An 18,545-nucleotide genomic window follows, 5' to 3' on the forward strand; every position below is an offset into this window, starting at 1 on the left:
CAGAGGTAAATGAAGATCTTTAATATCACAGTGATGTTTCCTCACCTCAGGACACAGTTTGAGTCTCGTAGCACGTCACGGAGCCACTGCTTTGAGTCTCCTATCTCATTCTCTCTCAGATCAAGATCTTTTAAAAACTGCAGTGCTTTTGAGTTAGTCAAAGACTGAGTTAAAGAAGAAACATCTGTAATGCCACAGTCCTGTAGACTAGAAAGACACAAACAGAGGAAGAGAGATTATCTTACAAACAAATCATTAAATGTGAAGAATTTTACACAAATATAATGTGAACTCAGACTCATTGTGAGATATTAAGAATAAAATGTTTTAGTTTAAACTGTTGAAGTGATTTTCAGCATTTTGATTCTTGTATGTGAATGTTACTGACCTCAGTCTCTCCAGTTTACAGTGTGAATCCTTCAGTACGTCACATAGGTGCTTCACTCCTGTGTTTCCTAGTTTATTCTCTCTCAGGTTCAGCTCTCTCAGGTGTGACGGGTTTGATTTCAGAGCTGAAGTCAGGATGACACACTGTTTCTCTGTAATACTGCATCTATTCAGACTGAAGACAGAGAAATAACAATAGTTCACATCTATGACGATCATCTTATTGAAGAGCTTCAGCAGCATTTAGTTTCCAATAGTCTGTTCTGAAACCCAGTCACACTAGTTCTGTGTGCTGAAGATACTGTTTCTTCTCTTTCATTTTAACTATTTATTTGACGTCTCTATTCTTTATTCTCTGTTGAAAAGGCAGATTTCTGCATGTACACAATCAGTACATCGTATCAAATGATGGAAATTAAACAATTACTAACTAGATTTAAAACACACACACACACACACACACACACAATAAATTAACCAATAGGTAAAACCCAGAAAGTGCAGTGCTATAAAGAATGAAACATAAGCTCTGCTGTCTTAAAATAAACTTCAATCTCACTGTAACTGCTGTACAGTATAATGATACTAACTCCAGTTTCTCCAGCTTGAATTGTGGGTTCATCAGTAGATCACTGAGGTTTTTCACTCCAGAGTCTCCTAGATTATTCCCGCTCAGGTTCAGCTCTCTCAGGTGTGACGGGTTTGATTTCAGAGCTGAAGTCAGGATCACACACTGTTTCTCTGTAATACTGCATCCACTCAGACTGAAGACAGAAAGAGAAAATGACTCAAATCCATGTTCAGTTCATGTGTGAGTTAAATGAATCATGAATAAATGTCATACAGTCACTAATAAACCAGCAAAAACATGGAAACTTAATGATATAAACGAACAAACCAAGACAGGAGCGTTTGAGGACACTAGTTACAATCCGAGTCTGGATCCGTCCTCACTCCACAAATAAGTGAATTTATCACTCTAGATTAATATATAGGATCAATATAGAAACAATAGAAAAATGAACATTTAAATGGTCTATTTTCACATTTTCAATGAAAGAAAATCTAATCAATTATTAAGTCATTTTAGATTATAATTTACAATCTCTAAACACACATTTTGCTTAATAAAAGAAGATTCAGTGAAAAGTACCATTAGTCCAGTATAAATGTAAGATTTCAGAATAATCTATTTGTGTCACAGTTTTGTTGTGTTTTATTATCATGGTGTTGCTGTCTGTGTGTGTTCCCTAGTTAGTGTTCTTGGTTAATTAGTTCCTGCAGCTGTTCTGTTTCACTTTAATTACTCTGTGTGTTTAATCCAGGGGTCCAAACTCTGTCCTGCAGAGTTCAGCTTCAACTCTCCTCAACACACCTGTCTAGAAGTTTCTAGTAAGAGCTTGATTATCTGGTTCAGGTGTGTTTAATTGGGGTTGAGCTGAACTCTACAGGACCCTCCAGGAGCAGGATTGGACACCCTGATTAAGGCCCCGTTTACACTAGTGCCTTTTCATTTTAAAACGCATAACTTTTACTACGGTTACGCCTGTGGTTTACACTACTCCAGTGTTTCTGACCCTCGAAAACGGAGACTTTTGAAAACGCTGCAGACCCTGTTTTAGTTTGAAAACACTGGGGTTGTGTTTCAGTGTAAACGGACCAAAACAGAGACTTCTGAGAACGATGGTGTGGCTGCCCACGTCCACTCTGTGTGTCCTCGACGACCGTGTGAACAATAACATGGAGACTGAACTGCAATCTTTGCTGGTTTTCTTGTCATTTTTAGCAGCCATTGATCAGTTAAACTGCATTGTTTAATACTGCAGCTACTGACATGCACAAGAGGAAACTGTTTACACTTGAACACACATGCCCAGTTTTCATTTTAAAACAAAAACGTACTAGTGTAAACGGGGCCTTAAACCCTTAGTTCTTCTCTTTTTTTCTGTCGTTTATGTTGAAGTGGTTGTGCTTTATTTCTCCTACATGTTAGATTTGTGATTAAAGATTCTCTTTCTGTTCCATTCATGTCTGAGTTTCTTTGTATATCTTCTAGGTTGTTAATAGTTCAGTCCTCCTCGTTCTCCACCTGTTTGTCTCCACAGTACCTTATTTGATTATAGTGTTCGGTTCAGGTGTGTCTAGTTTGTTTCTTCCTTTGTTCTGATCAGTATTTAAGCCTTCAGTTTGTGTTTGGTCCCTGTCCTGCATTAACTCTGTTCATATGTGTTAAAGTGGTTATATATTCTCCTGTTTTGTGTTTTGAGTGATATTAAAAGTCTTCCTGAGGATCTCCTTCGTCGTGCGCATCATTACTGCCACTAAAACCCTGACAGTGTTATTGTATTCTCCATCATGAGCTTCATCACAACCAGCCATTCCTGACAATCTGCTTTTAGTCTGTTTTTACTTCTGTCTTGTTTCATAGCAAAGATTTGTCAGATTTCAGCATTTGAAACATTTTATAGCCACAAAGTTTAAAATGCTTCAAGGTTTAATGCTCTTTCTACTGATACACATACAAACCTGTTAACTAATGCATTTCTGAATCTTTCTTCAGATGGAGATGCAGCGCTACAGATGATGTGACTTGTGTCCTGTTGACTTAAAATAAACTAAACAGTAAATACAGTATAATGATACTAACTCTAGTTTCTCCAGCTTGAATTGTGGGTTCATCAGTAGATCACTGAGGTTTTTCACTCCTGTGTTTCCTAGTTCATTATCGCTCAGTTCCAGCTCTCTCAGGTGTGACGGGTTTGATTTCAGAGCTAAAGTCAGAGCAGAACAACCTTCTTCTGTCATATAACAGAGGCTTAAACTACATTAGAGAGAGAGAGAGAGAGAGAGCAGAAACTAAGACAGAAGAAAAGAAAACTCTTTATTCTGTAAAGTCACATCATCTTCATAATCAAATAAAACAGACAGAGGAAAGAGATCATCATCTTTATTTCACCAGATCACAAAATACTAAAAGGTGAAAATTTTGCACAATTATAATGTGAACTCAGACTCATTGGGCCTCATTTATCAATCTAACGTAGATCTGAGCACAGAAATCATCTTACTACAGGGTTCACATGTGATTCATCAAACATTAGTATGCTGCCAATCCCATCGTACGAATGATCGTATGTTGATAAATGTGGCGGCTGAAAACAATCCTCATTTAAATATCACCCTCTATAAATTCACGGTTTAGAAGCCTCGCCCCTACAGTTTACGACACGGAGAAACATAACCCGGCCAAGAAGAGGAAGTAATCTGATGAAAAAGAAATCGATCTAACTCCAAAAACACCCGTTAACCTCGTAATTGCAAACAATTACATTCATTTATATTTATATTAAATACCAATAAATAAAATGGAGCATTTACACTATAAATTTAAAGGGATTCAGAAAAAGAACAAGAATGAAAAATGAGTAGCTATAAATTATACAGGTGCTGGTCATATAATTAGAATATCATCAAAAAGTTGATTTATTTCACTAATTCCATTCAAAAAGTGAAACTTGTATATTATATTCATTCATTACACACAGACTGATATATTTCAAATGTTTATTTCTTTTAATTTTGATGATTATAACTGACAACTAAGGAAAATCCCAAATTCAGTATCTCAGAAAATTAGAATATTACTTAAGACCAATACAAAGAAAGGATTTTTAGAAATCTTGGCCAACTGAAAAGTATGAACATGAAAAGTATGAGCATGTACAGCACTCAATACTTAGTTGGGGCTCCTTTTGCCTGAATTACTGCAGCAATGCGGCGTGGCATGGAGTCGATCAGTCTGTGGCACTGCTCAGGTGTTATAAGAGCCCAGGTTGCTCTGATAGTGGCCTTCAGCTCTTCTGCATTGTTGGGTCTGGCATATCGCATCTTCCTCTTCACAATACCCCATAGATTTTCTATGGGGTTAAGGTCAGGCGAGTTTGCTGGCCAATTAAGAACAGGGATACCATGGTCCTTAAACCAGGTACTGGTAGCTTTGGCACTGTGTGCAGGTGCCAAGTCCTGTTGGAAAATGAAATCTGCATCTCCATAAAGTTGGTCAGCAGCAGGAAGCATGAAGTGCTCTAAAACTTCCTGGTATACGGCTGCGTTGACCTTGGACCTCAGAAAACACAGTGGACCAACACCAGCAGATGACATGGCACCCCAAACCATCACTGACTGTGGAAACTTTACACTGGACCTCAAGTAACGTGGATTGTGTGGCTCTCCTCTCTTCCTCCAGACTCTGGGACCCTGATTTCCAAAGGAAATGCAAAATTTACTTTACCACTCAGCAGCAGTCCAGTCCTTTTTGTCTTTAGCCCATGCGAGACGCTTCTGACGCTGTCTGTTGTTCAAGAGTGGCTTGACACAAGGAATGCGAAAGCTGAAACTCATGTCTTGCATACGTCTGTGCGTAGTGGTTCTTGAAGCACTGACTCCAGCTGCAGTCCACTCTTTGTGAATCTCCCCCACATTTTTGAATGGGTTTTGTTTCACAATCCTCTCCAGGGTGCGGTTATCCCTATTGCTTGTACACTTTTTTCTACCACATCTTTTCCTTCCCTTCACCTCTATATTAATGTGCTTGGACACAGAGCTCTATGAATAGCCAGTCTCTTTTGCAATGACCTTTTGTGTCTTGCCCTCCATGTGCAATGTGTCAATGGTCGTCTTTTGGACAACTGTCAAGTCAGCAGTCTTCCCCATGATTGTGTAGCCTACAGAACTAGACTGAGAGACCATTTAAAGGCCTTTGCAGGTGTTTTGAGTTAATTAGCTGATTAGAGTGTGGCACCAAGTGTCTTCAATATTGAACCTTTTCACAATATTCTAATTTTCTGAGATACTGAATTTGGGATTTTCCTTATTTGTCAGTTATAATCATCAAAATTAAAAGAAATAAACATTTGAAATATATCAGTCTGTGTGTAATGAATGAATATAATATACAAGTTTCACTTTTTGAATGGAATTAGTGAAATAAATCAACTTTTTGATGATATTCTAATTATATGACCAGCACCTGTATATTTGGCAATAAGTTGCATTCATTAAAAAAGCCTAGCCAGAAAGTTTGAAGTAGTTTTAAAAGTTTGAAGGTTTAAGTTTTAGTTTAGTAGTTTTAATAGACAGACAGATAGATAGATAGACAGATAGATAGATAGATAGATAGATAGACAGACAGACAGACAGACAGATAGATAGATAGATAGATAGATAGATAGTATAGACAGATAGATAGATAGATAGATTAGAATAATTAGATAGAATGGAAGTCTGAATGAGTCTCAATGGTTTAGAAATAGAACATAGAATGGCAGCTAATGGAGTCTGATGAGCCTCTCCAACTGTCAAAATTTGAATTCTGACAGTTGGAGTTTGAACAGTCTTGGCTCATCTGAACATTCCGTCAATGAAAGTCAATGGGATTTTTTCCAGATTTAATAGTCATTTTTAGGAAAACCGTGAGTCGGATCAGTTAGTAAAGATAAAGCACACCAAGTCAGAACAGTCTGAAGGTTTGAGCCCAATCTGGTAGTTCTAGCTTTAAACCTCTAGGAGGAGCTAGAGTCAGAAATCAGTTTAAATAGCATAATGAACAAAATGCTCTCATCTCAATTCTCCAGCAGATTCACTATGCTGCACCCAAGTTCACACTAACACAGAAACTTGTGTAAACGAGCTGAGACCTGACGTGAGATCTGATCATAGCCACCGCTCACGCTCATATTGATAAATGCCAAGTTTTGTGTGGAAACGGCTGTACGCCCAATTTTCTGTCATAATACGTTTTGTTTCATAAATGAGGCCCACTGTGAGATATTGAGTATAAAGTGTTTTAGTTTAAACTGTTGAAGTGATTTTCAGCATTTTGATTCTTGTATGTGAATGTTACTGACCTCAATCTCTCCAGTTTACAGTGTGAATCCTTCAGTACGTCACATAGGTGCTTCACTCCTGTGTTTCCTAGTTTATTCCAGCTCAGGTTCAGCTCTCTCAGGTGTGACGGGTTTGATTTCAGAGCTGAAGTCAGGATGACACACTGTTTCTCTGTAATCCTGCATCCACTCAGACTGAAGACAGAGAAATAACAATAGTTCACATCTATGATGATCATCTTATTGAAGAGCTTCAGCAGCATTTAGTTTCCAATAGTCTGTTCTGAAACCCAGTCACACTAGTTCTGTGTGCTGAAGATACTGTTTCTTCTCTTTCATTTTAACTATTTATTTGAAGTCTCTATTCTTTATTCCCTTCTTTATTCTTTATTAATAAAAATACTACTCGAATTTTACTATGTTGTTTTGCTGGCTGTAAATGCAGTGAATCCATGATAAATCCCAAGCACTGAAACTAGCAGTTATAATTTAATGCACTGTGTGGCGCTGTGGAGCACATTTAACAAGTTTATTGTATTATCACATAATGTCGTCGTCTGCCTTTTAAAATCAACTGGTTGAGGAATTACTTGAGAAATCCATCCAGTATTTGGAATATTATACCAGAATATGTCTTTTCTCAGTTGGGAGGTTTGAATTTTCTTTTGATGTGTATCTTCAGCATTGAGAAGATCCCGGTTGCTCTTTCCAATTTCCACAAACAGGCACTTTTGGCATGGTCTGTGATTTTCAAACACAATTTTTCTCCAACCAATTACTTCATTTGGAATAATAAGAATATTTGTTATAAACATGAGTCCTTATTTTTTGAAAATTGGTTTAAGAATGGGATCAATCGGGTTAGTCAACTATTTAATCAGGATGGTTACTTATTTACTTACCAAGAGTTTCTTTCTCATTATAATATTCCTGTTACTCCAAAACAGTTTGCCATTGTATTTGGTGCTATCCCTAATGGTGTCATTATGTTATTTAAGGGCTGTAATAGTTTTTTGTCAAGTTCTGAAATACCTCTCCCAGACCCGGCTGACAGGTATGTAGGCAGAATATGCTTTAAATCTACAGTAAAAAATAATAGAGAGATTCGTTTTCTTTTTCTTCATGATTGGGTTTCCACTCCTCATGTCGTTTCAAGATGGAACAATTTAGTGGAAAATATATTGTGGAAGAAGGTTTGGACTCTTCCTAACAAGTATCTTCTGGTAAATGAGGTCAAAGAGATTTCTTTTAAGCTTATTCATCGGTACTATCCTGTAAAAACCTTCATTGTGTCTAAATTGAAATTAAGTATAGATGTGAACTGTACTTTCTGTGATTCACAACCAGAAACTCTCTTGCATCTTTTCTGGTATTGTGATCATACAAGAAAACTTTGGCAAGACATTTGCCAGTTCATTGTAGACTATATATATAAAGACTTTGAGCTTTATTTCAAGGATGTCTTGCTTGGATTTGTTATTTTTGAGAAGCAGCATGAAAATTTATTTTTTCCAATTATTTTGCTTGCAAAATACTTTATCCACAAATGTAAAACTATGAAAGTGACCTCCCATTCTTCTCACTTTCAAGAAGATGTTAAGATCTATATTAACTCCTTATCTACCTCCTGAAACAAAAAGGCCAGTAAAACTTTGAATGTAAGCTCACTTTTTGGTGTCTTTGTATAATCTTTATTTAAGATTATTTTGTTTTGTGGGGAGGATTGTTAAGTTTATATGATCTATTTAATTAATATTTCCTCATTTATTTATTTATTTATATTATATATATATATATATATATATATTTATTTATATTATTTATTTATTTTCCTCTCATTTTCAATGTGATGTAATGTTTGGCTGTCCCTGAACTTCTGGCTCTTTTTTACACTTTTGTACTTTGTAAGCAAATGTTTAATATTAATAAAAAAAGCTTGTTCAGAAACGATGACAAAACCTTGGTGAATAAAAAAAAAAAAACGTCTTTCTCGTTAAGCGTCATTTAAATAAACAAATATTTGAGTTTTATGAGCCCAAATATTCGAATGCAATATTTTTGAAAGACGCCCATCCCTACAGTACATCATATCAAACGCTGAAAATTAAACAATTACTTACTAAATTAAAAAAATTAACCAATAGGTAAAACCCAGAAAGTGCAGTGCTATAAAGAATGAAACATAAGCTCTGCTGTCGTAAAATAAATAAACTTCAATCTCACTGTAACTGCTGTACAGTATAATGATACTAACTCTAGTTTCTCCAGCTTGAATTGTGGGTTCATCAGTAGATCACTGAGGTTTTTCACTCCAGAGTCTCCTAGATTATTCACGCTCAGGTTCAGCTCTCTCAGGTGTGACGGGTTTGATTTCAGAGCTGAAGTCAGGATGACACACTGTTTCTCTGTAATACTGCATTCATATAGACTGAAGACAGAAAGAGAAAATGACTCAAATCCATGTTCAGTTCATGTGTGAGTTAAATGAATCATGAATAAATGCCATACAGTCACTAATAAACCAGCAAAAACATGGAAACTTAATGATATAAACGAACAAACCAAGACAGGAGCGTTTGAGGACACTAGTTACAATCCGAGTCTGGATCCGTCCTCACTCCACAAATAAGTGAATTTATCACTCTAGATTAATATATAGGATCAATATAGAAACAATAGAAAAATTAACTATGGTCTATTTTCACATTTTTAATGAAAGAAAAAAATAATTGATCAATTATTAAGTCATTTTAGATTATAATTTACAATCTCTAAACACACATTTTGCTTAATAAAAGAAAATGTAGTGAAAAGTACCATTAGTCCAATATAAATGTAAGATTTCAGAATAATCTATTTGTGTCACAGTTTTGTTGTGTTTTATTATCATGGTGTTGCTGTCTGTGTGTGTTCCCTAGTTAGTGTTCTTGGTTAATTAGTTCCTGCAGCTGTTCTGTTTCACTTTAATTACTCTGTGTGTTTAATCCAGGGGTCCAAACTCTGTCCTGCAGAGTTCAACTTCAACTCTCCTCAACACACCTGTCTAGTAGTTTCTAGTAAGAGCTTGATTATCTGGTTCAGGTGTGTTTAATTGGGGTTGAGCTGAACTCTACAGGACCCTCCAGGAGCAGGATTGGACACCCTGATTAAGGCCCCGTTTACACTAGTGCCTTTTCATTTTAAAACGCATAACTTTTACTACGGTTATGCCTGTGGTTTACACTACTCCAGTGTTTCTGACCCTTGAAAACAAAGAATTCTGAAAAGCCTTCAGTTTGTGTTTGGTCCCTGTCCTGCATTAACTCTGTTCATATGTGTTAAAGTGGTTATATATTCTCCTGTTTTGTGTTTTGAGTGATATTAAAAGTCTTCCTGAGGATCTCCTTCGTCGTGCGCATCATTACTGCCACTAAAACCCTGACAGTGTTATTGTATTCTCCATCATGAGCTTCATTACAACCAGCCATTCCTGACAATCTGCTTTTAGTCTGTTTTTACTTCTGTCTTGTTTCATAGCAAAGATTTGTCAGATTTCAGCATTTGAAACATTTTATAGCCACAAAGTTTAAAATGCTTCAAGGTTTAATGCTCTTTCTACTGATACACATACAAACCTGTTAACTAATACATTTCTGAATCTTTCTTCAGATGGAGATGCAGCGCTACAGATGATGTGACTTGTGTCCTGTTGACTTAAAATAAACTAAACAGTAAATACAGTATAATGATACTAACTCTAGTTTCTCCAGCTTGGATTGTGGGTTCATCAGTAGATCACTGAGGTTTTTCACTCCAGAGTCTTCTATTATATTCCAGCTCAGGTTCAGCTCTCTCAGGTGTGACGGGTTTGATTTCAGAGCTGAAGTCAGAGCAGAACAACCTTCATCTGTCATATCACAGAAGCTTAAACTACATTAGAGAGAGAGAGAGAGAGAGAGAGAAGAAAATAAGACAGAAGAAAAGAAAACTCTTTATTCTGTAAAGTCACATCATCTTCATAATCAAATAAAACAGACAGAGGAAAGAGATCATCATCTTTAATTCACCAGATCACAAAATACTAAAAAGTGAAAATTTTGCACAATTATAATGTGAACTCAGACTCATTGGGCCTCATTTATCAATCTAACGTAGATCTGAGCACAGAAATCATCTTACTACAGGGTTCACGTGTGATTCATCAAACATTAGTATGCTGCCAATCCCATCGTACGAATGATCGTATGTTGATAAATGTGGCGGCTGAAAACAATCCTCATTTAAATATCACCCTCTATAAATTCACGGTTTAGAAGCCTCGCCCCTACAGTTTACGACACGGAGAAACATAACCCGGCCAAGAAGAGGAAGTAATCTGATGAAAGAGAAATCGATCTAACTCCAAAATCACCTGTTAACCTCGTAATTGCAAACAATTACATTCATTTATATTTATATTAAATACCAATAAATAAAATGGAACATTTACAAACATCTTAAACATTATCCTAGGTTATTTTAGTTTCCCTCACTCCACAAAATCCTTTAAATTTAAAGGGATTCAGAAAAGAACAAGAATGAAAAATGAGTAGCTATAAATTATATATTTCACTATAAAATTAAACACAAATTGGGCTGTAGTGGCATTCATTATAAACAACACACGTCAAGTCAAAATGAATTTATTTAAAACAAATTTGGCAAGAATATTTGGTTGACTGCTTTTCTGTTTGATGATGAATGTCTGAAATATCAAGTTATCAACGCTAGAACTGATGTTGTGTGTGAGGCGCCTGCGCGATCACTTGGATTTAATAAAATAAAGATATAAAGAAAAACAAATACAATGAGTTAGAGTGTCACAAAAACAAGTGTAGCTTATACTACCTTGTGCAGTTTTTTTCTTCTCCTTTACTAATCTGTTAAGTGAAATAGCCTATATTTTTTATATATATAATATAGGCTAGTTAATTTTGTTCTGTTTTTCTCCACAGAAGCGTGTGTGATGTGATGATGTGTGAATCCTCATGTTCTGCTGTTTATGTCACTATTTGTGAATGTAAAGACAAACTCCTGGAAAGAAACAAACATTTGTGGTGTTTTTAATGGGTCACAGACACACATCTATTCTAATTTAATTTAATTCTAATATGACAATCTAATCTTAACGGTTCGATCGATAATGAACTTCGGTTGTCGGTCAGGAAAATAATCTAAACTAGATAAAAAAAAGTTTGTAGACAAACTTTAAGTTGGCTTAAAAAAGCCTAGCCAGAAAGATTGAAGTAGTTTCAAAAGTTTGAAGGTTTAAGTTTTAGTTTAGTAGTTTTAATAGACAGATAGATAGACAGATAGACAGATAGATAGATAGATAGATAGATAGGTAGATAGATAGATAGATAGATAGATAGATAGATAGATAGATAGATTAGAATAATCAGATAGAATGGAAGTCTGAATGAGTCTCAATGGTTTAGAAATAGAACATAGAATGGCAGCTAATGGAGTCTGATGAGCCTCTCCAACTGTCAAAATTTGAATTCTGACAGTTGGAGTTTGAACAGTCTTGGCTCATCTGAACATTCCGTCAATGAAAGTCAATGGGATTTTTTCCAGATTTAATAGTCATTTTTAGGAAAACCGTGAGTCGGATCAGTTAGTAAAGATAAAGCACACTAAGTCAGAACAGTCTGAAGGTTTGAGCCCAATCTGGTAGTTCTAGCTTTAAACCTCTAGGAGGAGCTAGAGTCAGAAATTTTAGTCTCAGAGAAATAAGTTTAAATAGCATAATGAACAAAATGCTCTCATCTCAATTCTAATAAATGAGGCCCACTGTGAGATATTGAGTATAAAGTGTTTTAGTTTAAACTGTTGAAGTGATTTTCAGAATTTTGATTCTTGTATGTGAATGTTACTGACCTCAATCTCTCCAGTTTACAGTGTGAATCCTTCAGTACGTCACATAGGTGCTTCACTCCTGTGTTTCCTAGTTTATTCCAGCTCAGGTTCAGCTCTCTCAGGTGTGACGGGTTTGATTTCAGAGCTGAAGTCAGGATGACACACTGTTTCTCTGTAATACTGCATCTATTCAGACTGAAGACAGAAAGAGAAAAGACAATGACTCAGATCTATGATGATCAACTAACATGTTTAGCTTCATCCAGCAGACTTTTGCTGACAAATAAACAGGGATATCCAGGAGCAAAAACATGGAGAAAGACTACACATTGTTCATTTAAATATACTACTGACACTGTAACAATACAAAGGCTGAAATTAATGTTAGTTTACACGTTCATTTCATCTCATCTTTAAGGCTCTTTCGTGTCAATGTCACTCTTGGTTTGATCACTGGAACAAATGTGTTTATGTCGGTTGTTTTCAGACACATTGTCTACTCTCTAACACTTTACAATAAGCTTTCATTTGTTAACATGAACTACATTAGTTAACATGAACCAATGATGGACAATACTAGAACAGCATTTAATAACCTTAATGTAAGTTTCAATCAAGTTTTGGAAAAGGTTCATTAGCTTTAGTGCTGCACCGTGAGGCAGTGTCACGTCTGTTCTAGTGCTAGTTCTGCTGCTCAATTTGGCTATATTTAATATTTAATATTCATATTGACTCGCACATTACATAAACTTCGCCAGCAAATTGAGTGAACATAATTTGTGAAACATAACATGCTGAATTGACTCGTTCACATCGTCACCCACCACAGTTGATTTTTACCCGCATTTGACGAGTGTTAATTTCAAACCATGTCATTATGAAATTGCACAGAAGTAGTCTGTGTGTTAATGCATTAAGAAAAAACAGGTCAAGACAGTAACTGTATGCAGAAAGCACCTAAACGTTGTACATTAAACTCATGGGAAAGGAAAATGTTGAAAAACATCATTACAACAACACTGTACGGGATTTTTAAGTTTGAACAGTAAACTAAAACTCCTGAGAGCTGAAACTTCGACTCTGAGAGCTTTCTTTGAGACCAGAACTGAAGGATCACAGAGAGACATCGAGTTTGCCACGACAGTGACGAGTGTCCATCCCTGACAGAACTAACCTGTGAAAGTTAGGAAAGACATCTGTGTGTTTATAGTGCAGATGTTTTTTCAATCTTTTACTTATTTGAAGAGTTTCTAAGATCTGGAAGAAAACCATTGATCTCCCTCTACAGGAACTGAAATAATTATTGACACATGATCAAACTGTCTTAGTCAAATATTTAAAGCTTGATGTCACATTTTAATTGTGTGTTTAATTGCCTGTTTAATTGTATTCCTTTACATTGTTGTGGCTCTGTGTGACGCCGAGAAAAACTGCTCTGACTCAAACAAGTGAGGAAATATTATCAGCTACAGTAACATTACAATTAAAAGTAATGTAATATTATAAATAAATGAACAATACTCACGTCAGTGTGTTGAGTTGACAGTGTTTATCCTGCAGTAGAGCAGCGATCTGATTCACTCCTGTGTCTCCTAGTTCATGTTCACTCAGATTCAGCTCTCTCAGGAGTAACAGGTTTTTACCCACAATTCCATTCACATACTGACAGGCTTCATCTGCAGCAGGACTCAAAAACCTACAGAAGAGACAATTCAGTTCTCAACTAAATGTCTGTTGCATTACAAACATGATTGATAAGACAAGCTCTAGTTAGTTATTTAGATTTAACTCTTTTCTTTAAACATTTAAATACACAAATAAATATATAAATACTTGAAAACAAAGTGTAATAGAGTTATTTAAAAGAAATTAGTCAGTCTTAAAGCAAACTCATAAGAACAGAAACGTCCCACAGAGCAGAAGGACAAAAGCTCACTAGATCATGATTTTCAGTATGAATACAGAGTGTGAAATTAAGGCCTCGAGATCTTTCTGGCTTTTAAGCAGGAGGAGTGAGAAACATCAGCAGAGAAAACTGGCTTGTGAAACTGCATGTTTGTGAACATCTGGAGACTCATGGATCTGCTGTAGAGATACAGTGAATCTGGGCTTGATGGAAAACAATTTGACTGAAAGGTTATCAAGAGTTTTGAATGAGACGTGTGCACAAAAACAAAATTGTGCATGTTAATTGTCAAGGTATACCATACTCCAGAATAGCAGCACATACACTGACCCATAATGTCTATTTGACCTGTAGCTTGTACCACAACTAAACTGTGTTGACGGTTATCATCATCATGACAGAACCCACAGCATCTGATCTGATCTTGATCATTTTGATGCAACAAATTCTCCAGCTTATTGTATAACTAAATATATTTGTTATGAATATTTAGCCTGCATATAACTAATTTTGTATTAATTCATCCCGTCTCACCTCAGTGTCTTCAGTTGACAGTTTGGATCCTGTAGTAAATCATCGAGCTCCTTCACTCCTGATTGTCCAGGATCATTTCCTGTGAGATCCAGCTCTATCAGGTGTGAAGGGTTTGATCTCAGAGCTGAAGCCAGAGCTTTATAACCTTCTTCTGTTACACTGCAGTTAGAGAGTCTAGAACAGGAATGAAAACATTCAGCTGATTAATCAGTTCAACCTGAACAATATAAATTCTTAAAGTCAATTTTATTTTCTTCTTTGTGCAAATGTATTGAAAGTTAGTTGTAAAAACTGACAACTGAATATGGAGGCAAACTAATGACACAGAGAACTGTAATATGTTAGACATCAACATCACTTTCAAGGTTTCAATTATCTAAAACTGTACAGGTGTGAAAGTCTTTGATCTGAATGATCCACAACAAACAACCTGAAAATGGCCGAAAAATGAGAAACTAAAGTTTGGGAACAGACTAATTAAAAGTCCAGACTTCAACTATACTCAATATCTCACAATGAGTCTGAAAGTCTATAAAGTGATTTTCAGCATTTTGATTCTTGTATGTGAATGTTACTGACCTCAATCTCTCCAGTTTACAGTGTGAATCCTTCAGTATGTCACGTAAGTGCTTCACTCCTGTGTTTCCTAGATTATTCCAGCTCAGGTTCAGCTCTCTCAGGTGTGACGGGTTTGATTTCAGAGCTGAAGTCAGGATCACACACTGTTTCTCTGTAATACTGCATCTATTCAGACTGAAGACAGAAAGAGAAAAGACAATGACTCAGATCTATGATGATCAACTAACATGTTTAGCTTCATCCAGCAGACTTTTCCTGACAAATAAACAGGGATATCCAGGAGCAAAAACATGGAGAAAGACTACACATTGTTCATTTAAATATACTACTGACACTGTAACAATACAAAGGTTGAAATCGTCGATCTATTTTATGTTAGTTTACACATTCATTTCATATCATCTTTAAGGTTCTTTCGTGTAAATGTCACTCTTGGTTTGATCACTGGGACAAATGTGTACATTTTTAAATGCAAAAGTTTTCTGTTAACATTAGTTAATCCACTGTGAACTAACAAACAAACTATGAACAACTGTATTTTCATTAACGTTAACGAAGATTAGTAAATACAGTAACAAATGTATTGATCATGGTTAGTTCATGTTCATTAATACATTAACTAATGTTAACAAATGAATCTTCTTGTGAAGTGTTACCGGTTCAGTTTAGTTTATGTTTTCATGTCTGTAATTTACTATAATTCTCACAGTCTTGCTCCTCATGTGATCTTGTCATGTTCTGATTGGTTTCTTGTTTCATGTTTTCATTGGTTCATTGTGTTCAGGTGTTTCTGGTTTATTAGTGTCTGTGTGTATATATAGCCCTCATGTTACCATTGTCTTTTGCCTGGCTTTATTCCCTGTAACTGCAGGGGCGTTTCCTCCGAGGAGGTAAGGGAGGCATTGCCTCCTCAAAAAAATAGGATGAGAAAATAATCCACATTACAAAAATAAAACAACACAAATATTACAGAATGTGACAATAAAAAGTGTACAAGTCACTCGTTTTTGTAAAGGAACACTGTCCAACAGCGACACCTGCAGGTAAAGTTACAGAGGGAGTCCGCGTCTCTGTGCCTCCCTTCCCCTCATAGAAAATCAATAGACCCCCTAAAGTGTGCGGTGGGTTTTGTGGGGGGTAATAGAAAATGAATGGGGGAAAGTCACATGAGAGGAGGCAATGGCTCCATCATGCTATGATTGGATATGATCGGTTATGATTGGATATGATTGGTTTGTGTGATAAATCCCGCCTTTTGTTTACATGCGCGTTCCACATGTCAGTCTGAATGAACAAAATGATGGTGTCAATGGGAAGACTAATTAAAAAGTAAGTAAACAGATCACCCACTTAGATCATGTCAAAATCAAACTCGAAAAGACCTGAAAACATGATGACTGCTGGGGGTTTTAGTGAGCAATCAGCTTGGTGAAATTAAAGATCTTCCTGTCTGTGACAGAGTGTTTACCGAGCATGACTGATGATCCGAAATAAGTTGACTATTAAAAAGAACAGTTAAAAAAAATCAATTCACAAATAAAATATATTGTTTAACCCTCTATGGTACAGTGTTGCCTCCAGACAACAGTCTATTTTAGTTTGTTTTTTAATAAAATTAGACTTTTAAATGAACTTTTAAAAAATAAATACATTAACCCTCATGTTGTGTTTTGACCCGAAGAGGATTTTCCCGTACCCGAAAATGCTAGTTAATATTATCGCATTGGACTAAAATCTACTGACTTTATTCACCTAGAGTCTAACAACTTCCTAAAATTTGTTTATAATTTTTGTAAGTTTTTTTCCCCCACATTGTAACACTTGTGGTCAAATTGCTTATAAATCTCTAATTACGCTACATTACCACTTAATATTGGATTCCATCCTTTTGTCAGCTTGTTTTCTTTCAATTCGGACAGGTTTTGTGTTTATTTTAGGAATTGATCGATCGTAGTTTTTGAGTGAAAAAAAAAAGTGTTTTTTTATGGATAATTTTGTCAATTTTACAAAAAAATATGGAAAAACATTGCATTGTTTATCACACTAGTGTTGTTACAGTACAGAAGGGACGGAGACTGAAGATGACAGAGATGGTAGTTTATTAGACAAACAGCAGAGTAAACAGACGTGCAGGTGAGTATTAAGTGACTTGGCAGGTGAATGGTGAGATGAGGATGAATGATACTGTCCTTTTGTGTTGAATAGGTGAGGATCCTGGTAGACAGTTGAGAATGAATGATGCTGGAGACTGGAGACACTCACACACAGACTGGGAACACGAGGAGAGACTTAAAGACGCTGGAGACAGGTAAGTAGATCGCTGGGAGTCCTTGAGGTAAGCATGTAGGTATGTCTAGATGCGAACGAGACCGGACAGTGACTGAGTGTGTGTGAGTGTCTTAAGTACCGGTGGTGATGAGCGTGCTGATGAGGTGCAGGTGCGTGTGATCAGTACTCGGGAGATGGAGTGCGCTGTGATTGGTGGGTGTTGGAGCCTGGCATGTCTGTGACAGGACCCCGGCGTCGTGGTGGCCGTCCTCTTCCACGTGGGGCAGGTCTGTCGGGATGGGCTGCGTGGAAGGTGTGAAGCAGGTTGGGATCGAGTATGTCGTTTCTGGAGACCCAAGTCCAGTCCACTAGGTATTCTAGCTGACCACCACGGCGCCGGGAGTCCAAGATCTCACGCACCTCGTAGGCTGCACTGTCGTACAGGATGAGTGGAAGGGGGGGTTCGGCTGCTGCTACGCCAGGCTCTGTGGAGAGAGGAACAGAAGGGTGGTGAGGTTTCAGGAGAGACACGTGGAATGTGGGGTGAATGCGGTATTGAGGTGGAAGCTGGAGCTGGTACGTGACCGGGTTGACCTGCTTGGTGATGGTGAATGGGCCAATGAACCTGGGACTCAGCTTCCGGCAGGGCAGACGCAGCCTGATGTCTCTGGTTGACAGCCAGACCTTCTGTCCAGGTTGGTAGGCAGGGGCGTTGGAACGGTGAAGGTCGGCTGCCATCCTGCGTCTGCGCAGGGCCCGTTGAAGCTGATGGTGTGCTGCGTCCCAGACCCTCTCGCTCTCTCGGAACCAGTAGTCGACCGATGGAACGTCCGATGGTTCCCCTGACCAGGGGAACAGTGGGGGTTGGTAACCGAGCACGCACTGGAACGGGGTGAGTCCAGTAGATGGTTGGCGCAGGGAGTTTTGTGCGTACTCGGCCCAACCCAGGTACTGGCTCCAAGAGTCCTGGTGGCCATGACAGAAGGTACGGAGGAAGCGACCGATCTCCTGGATCTTCCTTTTCGTCTGCCCGTTCGACTGGGGATGGTAGCCGGAAGTCAGACTGACACCTAGGAGCAAGAAAAATGCTCTCCATACTCGGGAAATGA

General features: G+C 37.2%; 2 protein-coding genes across 2 annotated transcripts in view; one reads left to right on the top strand and one right to left on the bottom strand.

The window, feature by feature from the left end:
• The window catches only part of LOC127505029 (uncharacterized), a 78,444-nt gene extending 70,505 nt beyond the window's left edge, over positions 1 to 7,939 (top strand). Inside the window, exon 2 of the mRNA XM_051880280.1 lies at positions 7,505 to 7,939. Within this exon, the coding sequence (XP_051736240.1) occupies positions 7,505 to 7,903 (399 nt within the window). The 3' untranslated portion in view covers positions 7,904 to 7,939. The remainder of the gene's footprint in view (positions 1 to 7,504) is intronic.
• LOC127504736 (NACHT, LRR and PYD domains-containing protein 12-like) overlaps positions 1 to 18,545 on the bottom strand; it is a 595,457-nt gene that overhangs the window by 484,787 nt on the left and 92,125 nt on the right. The window contains exons 26-32 of the mRNA XM_051879684.1: positions 15,169 to 15,342; positions 14,590 to 14,763; positions 13,675 to 13,845; positions 12,171 to 12,344; positions 10,008 to 10,181; positions 8,527 to 8,700; positions 6,294 to 6,467 (exon numbers count right to left, since the gene is read on the bottom strand). Coding sequence (XP_051735644.1) covers positions 6,294 to 6,467; positions 8,527 to 8,700; positions 10,008 to 10,181; positions 12,171 to 12,344; positions 13,675 to 13,845; positions 14,590 to 14,763; positions 15,169 to 15,342 — 1,215 coding nt within the window. The remainder of the gene's footprint in view (positions 1 to 6,293; positions 6,468 to 8,526; positions 8,701 to 10,007; positions 10,182 to 12,170; positions 12,345 to 13,674; positions 13,846 to 14,589; positions 14,764 to 15,168; positions 15,343 to 18,545) is intronic.

This window comes from Ctenopharyngodon idella, chromosome 2 (assembly GCF_019924925.1).
Source record: "Ctenopharyngodon idella isolate HZGC_01 chromosome 2, HZGC01, whole genome shotgun sequence".
NCBI lineage: Eukaryota > Metazoa > Chordata > Actinopteri > Cypriniformes > Xenocyprididae > Ctenopharyngodon > Ctenopharyngodon idella.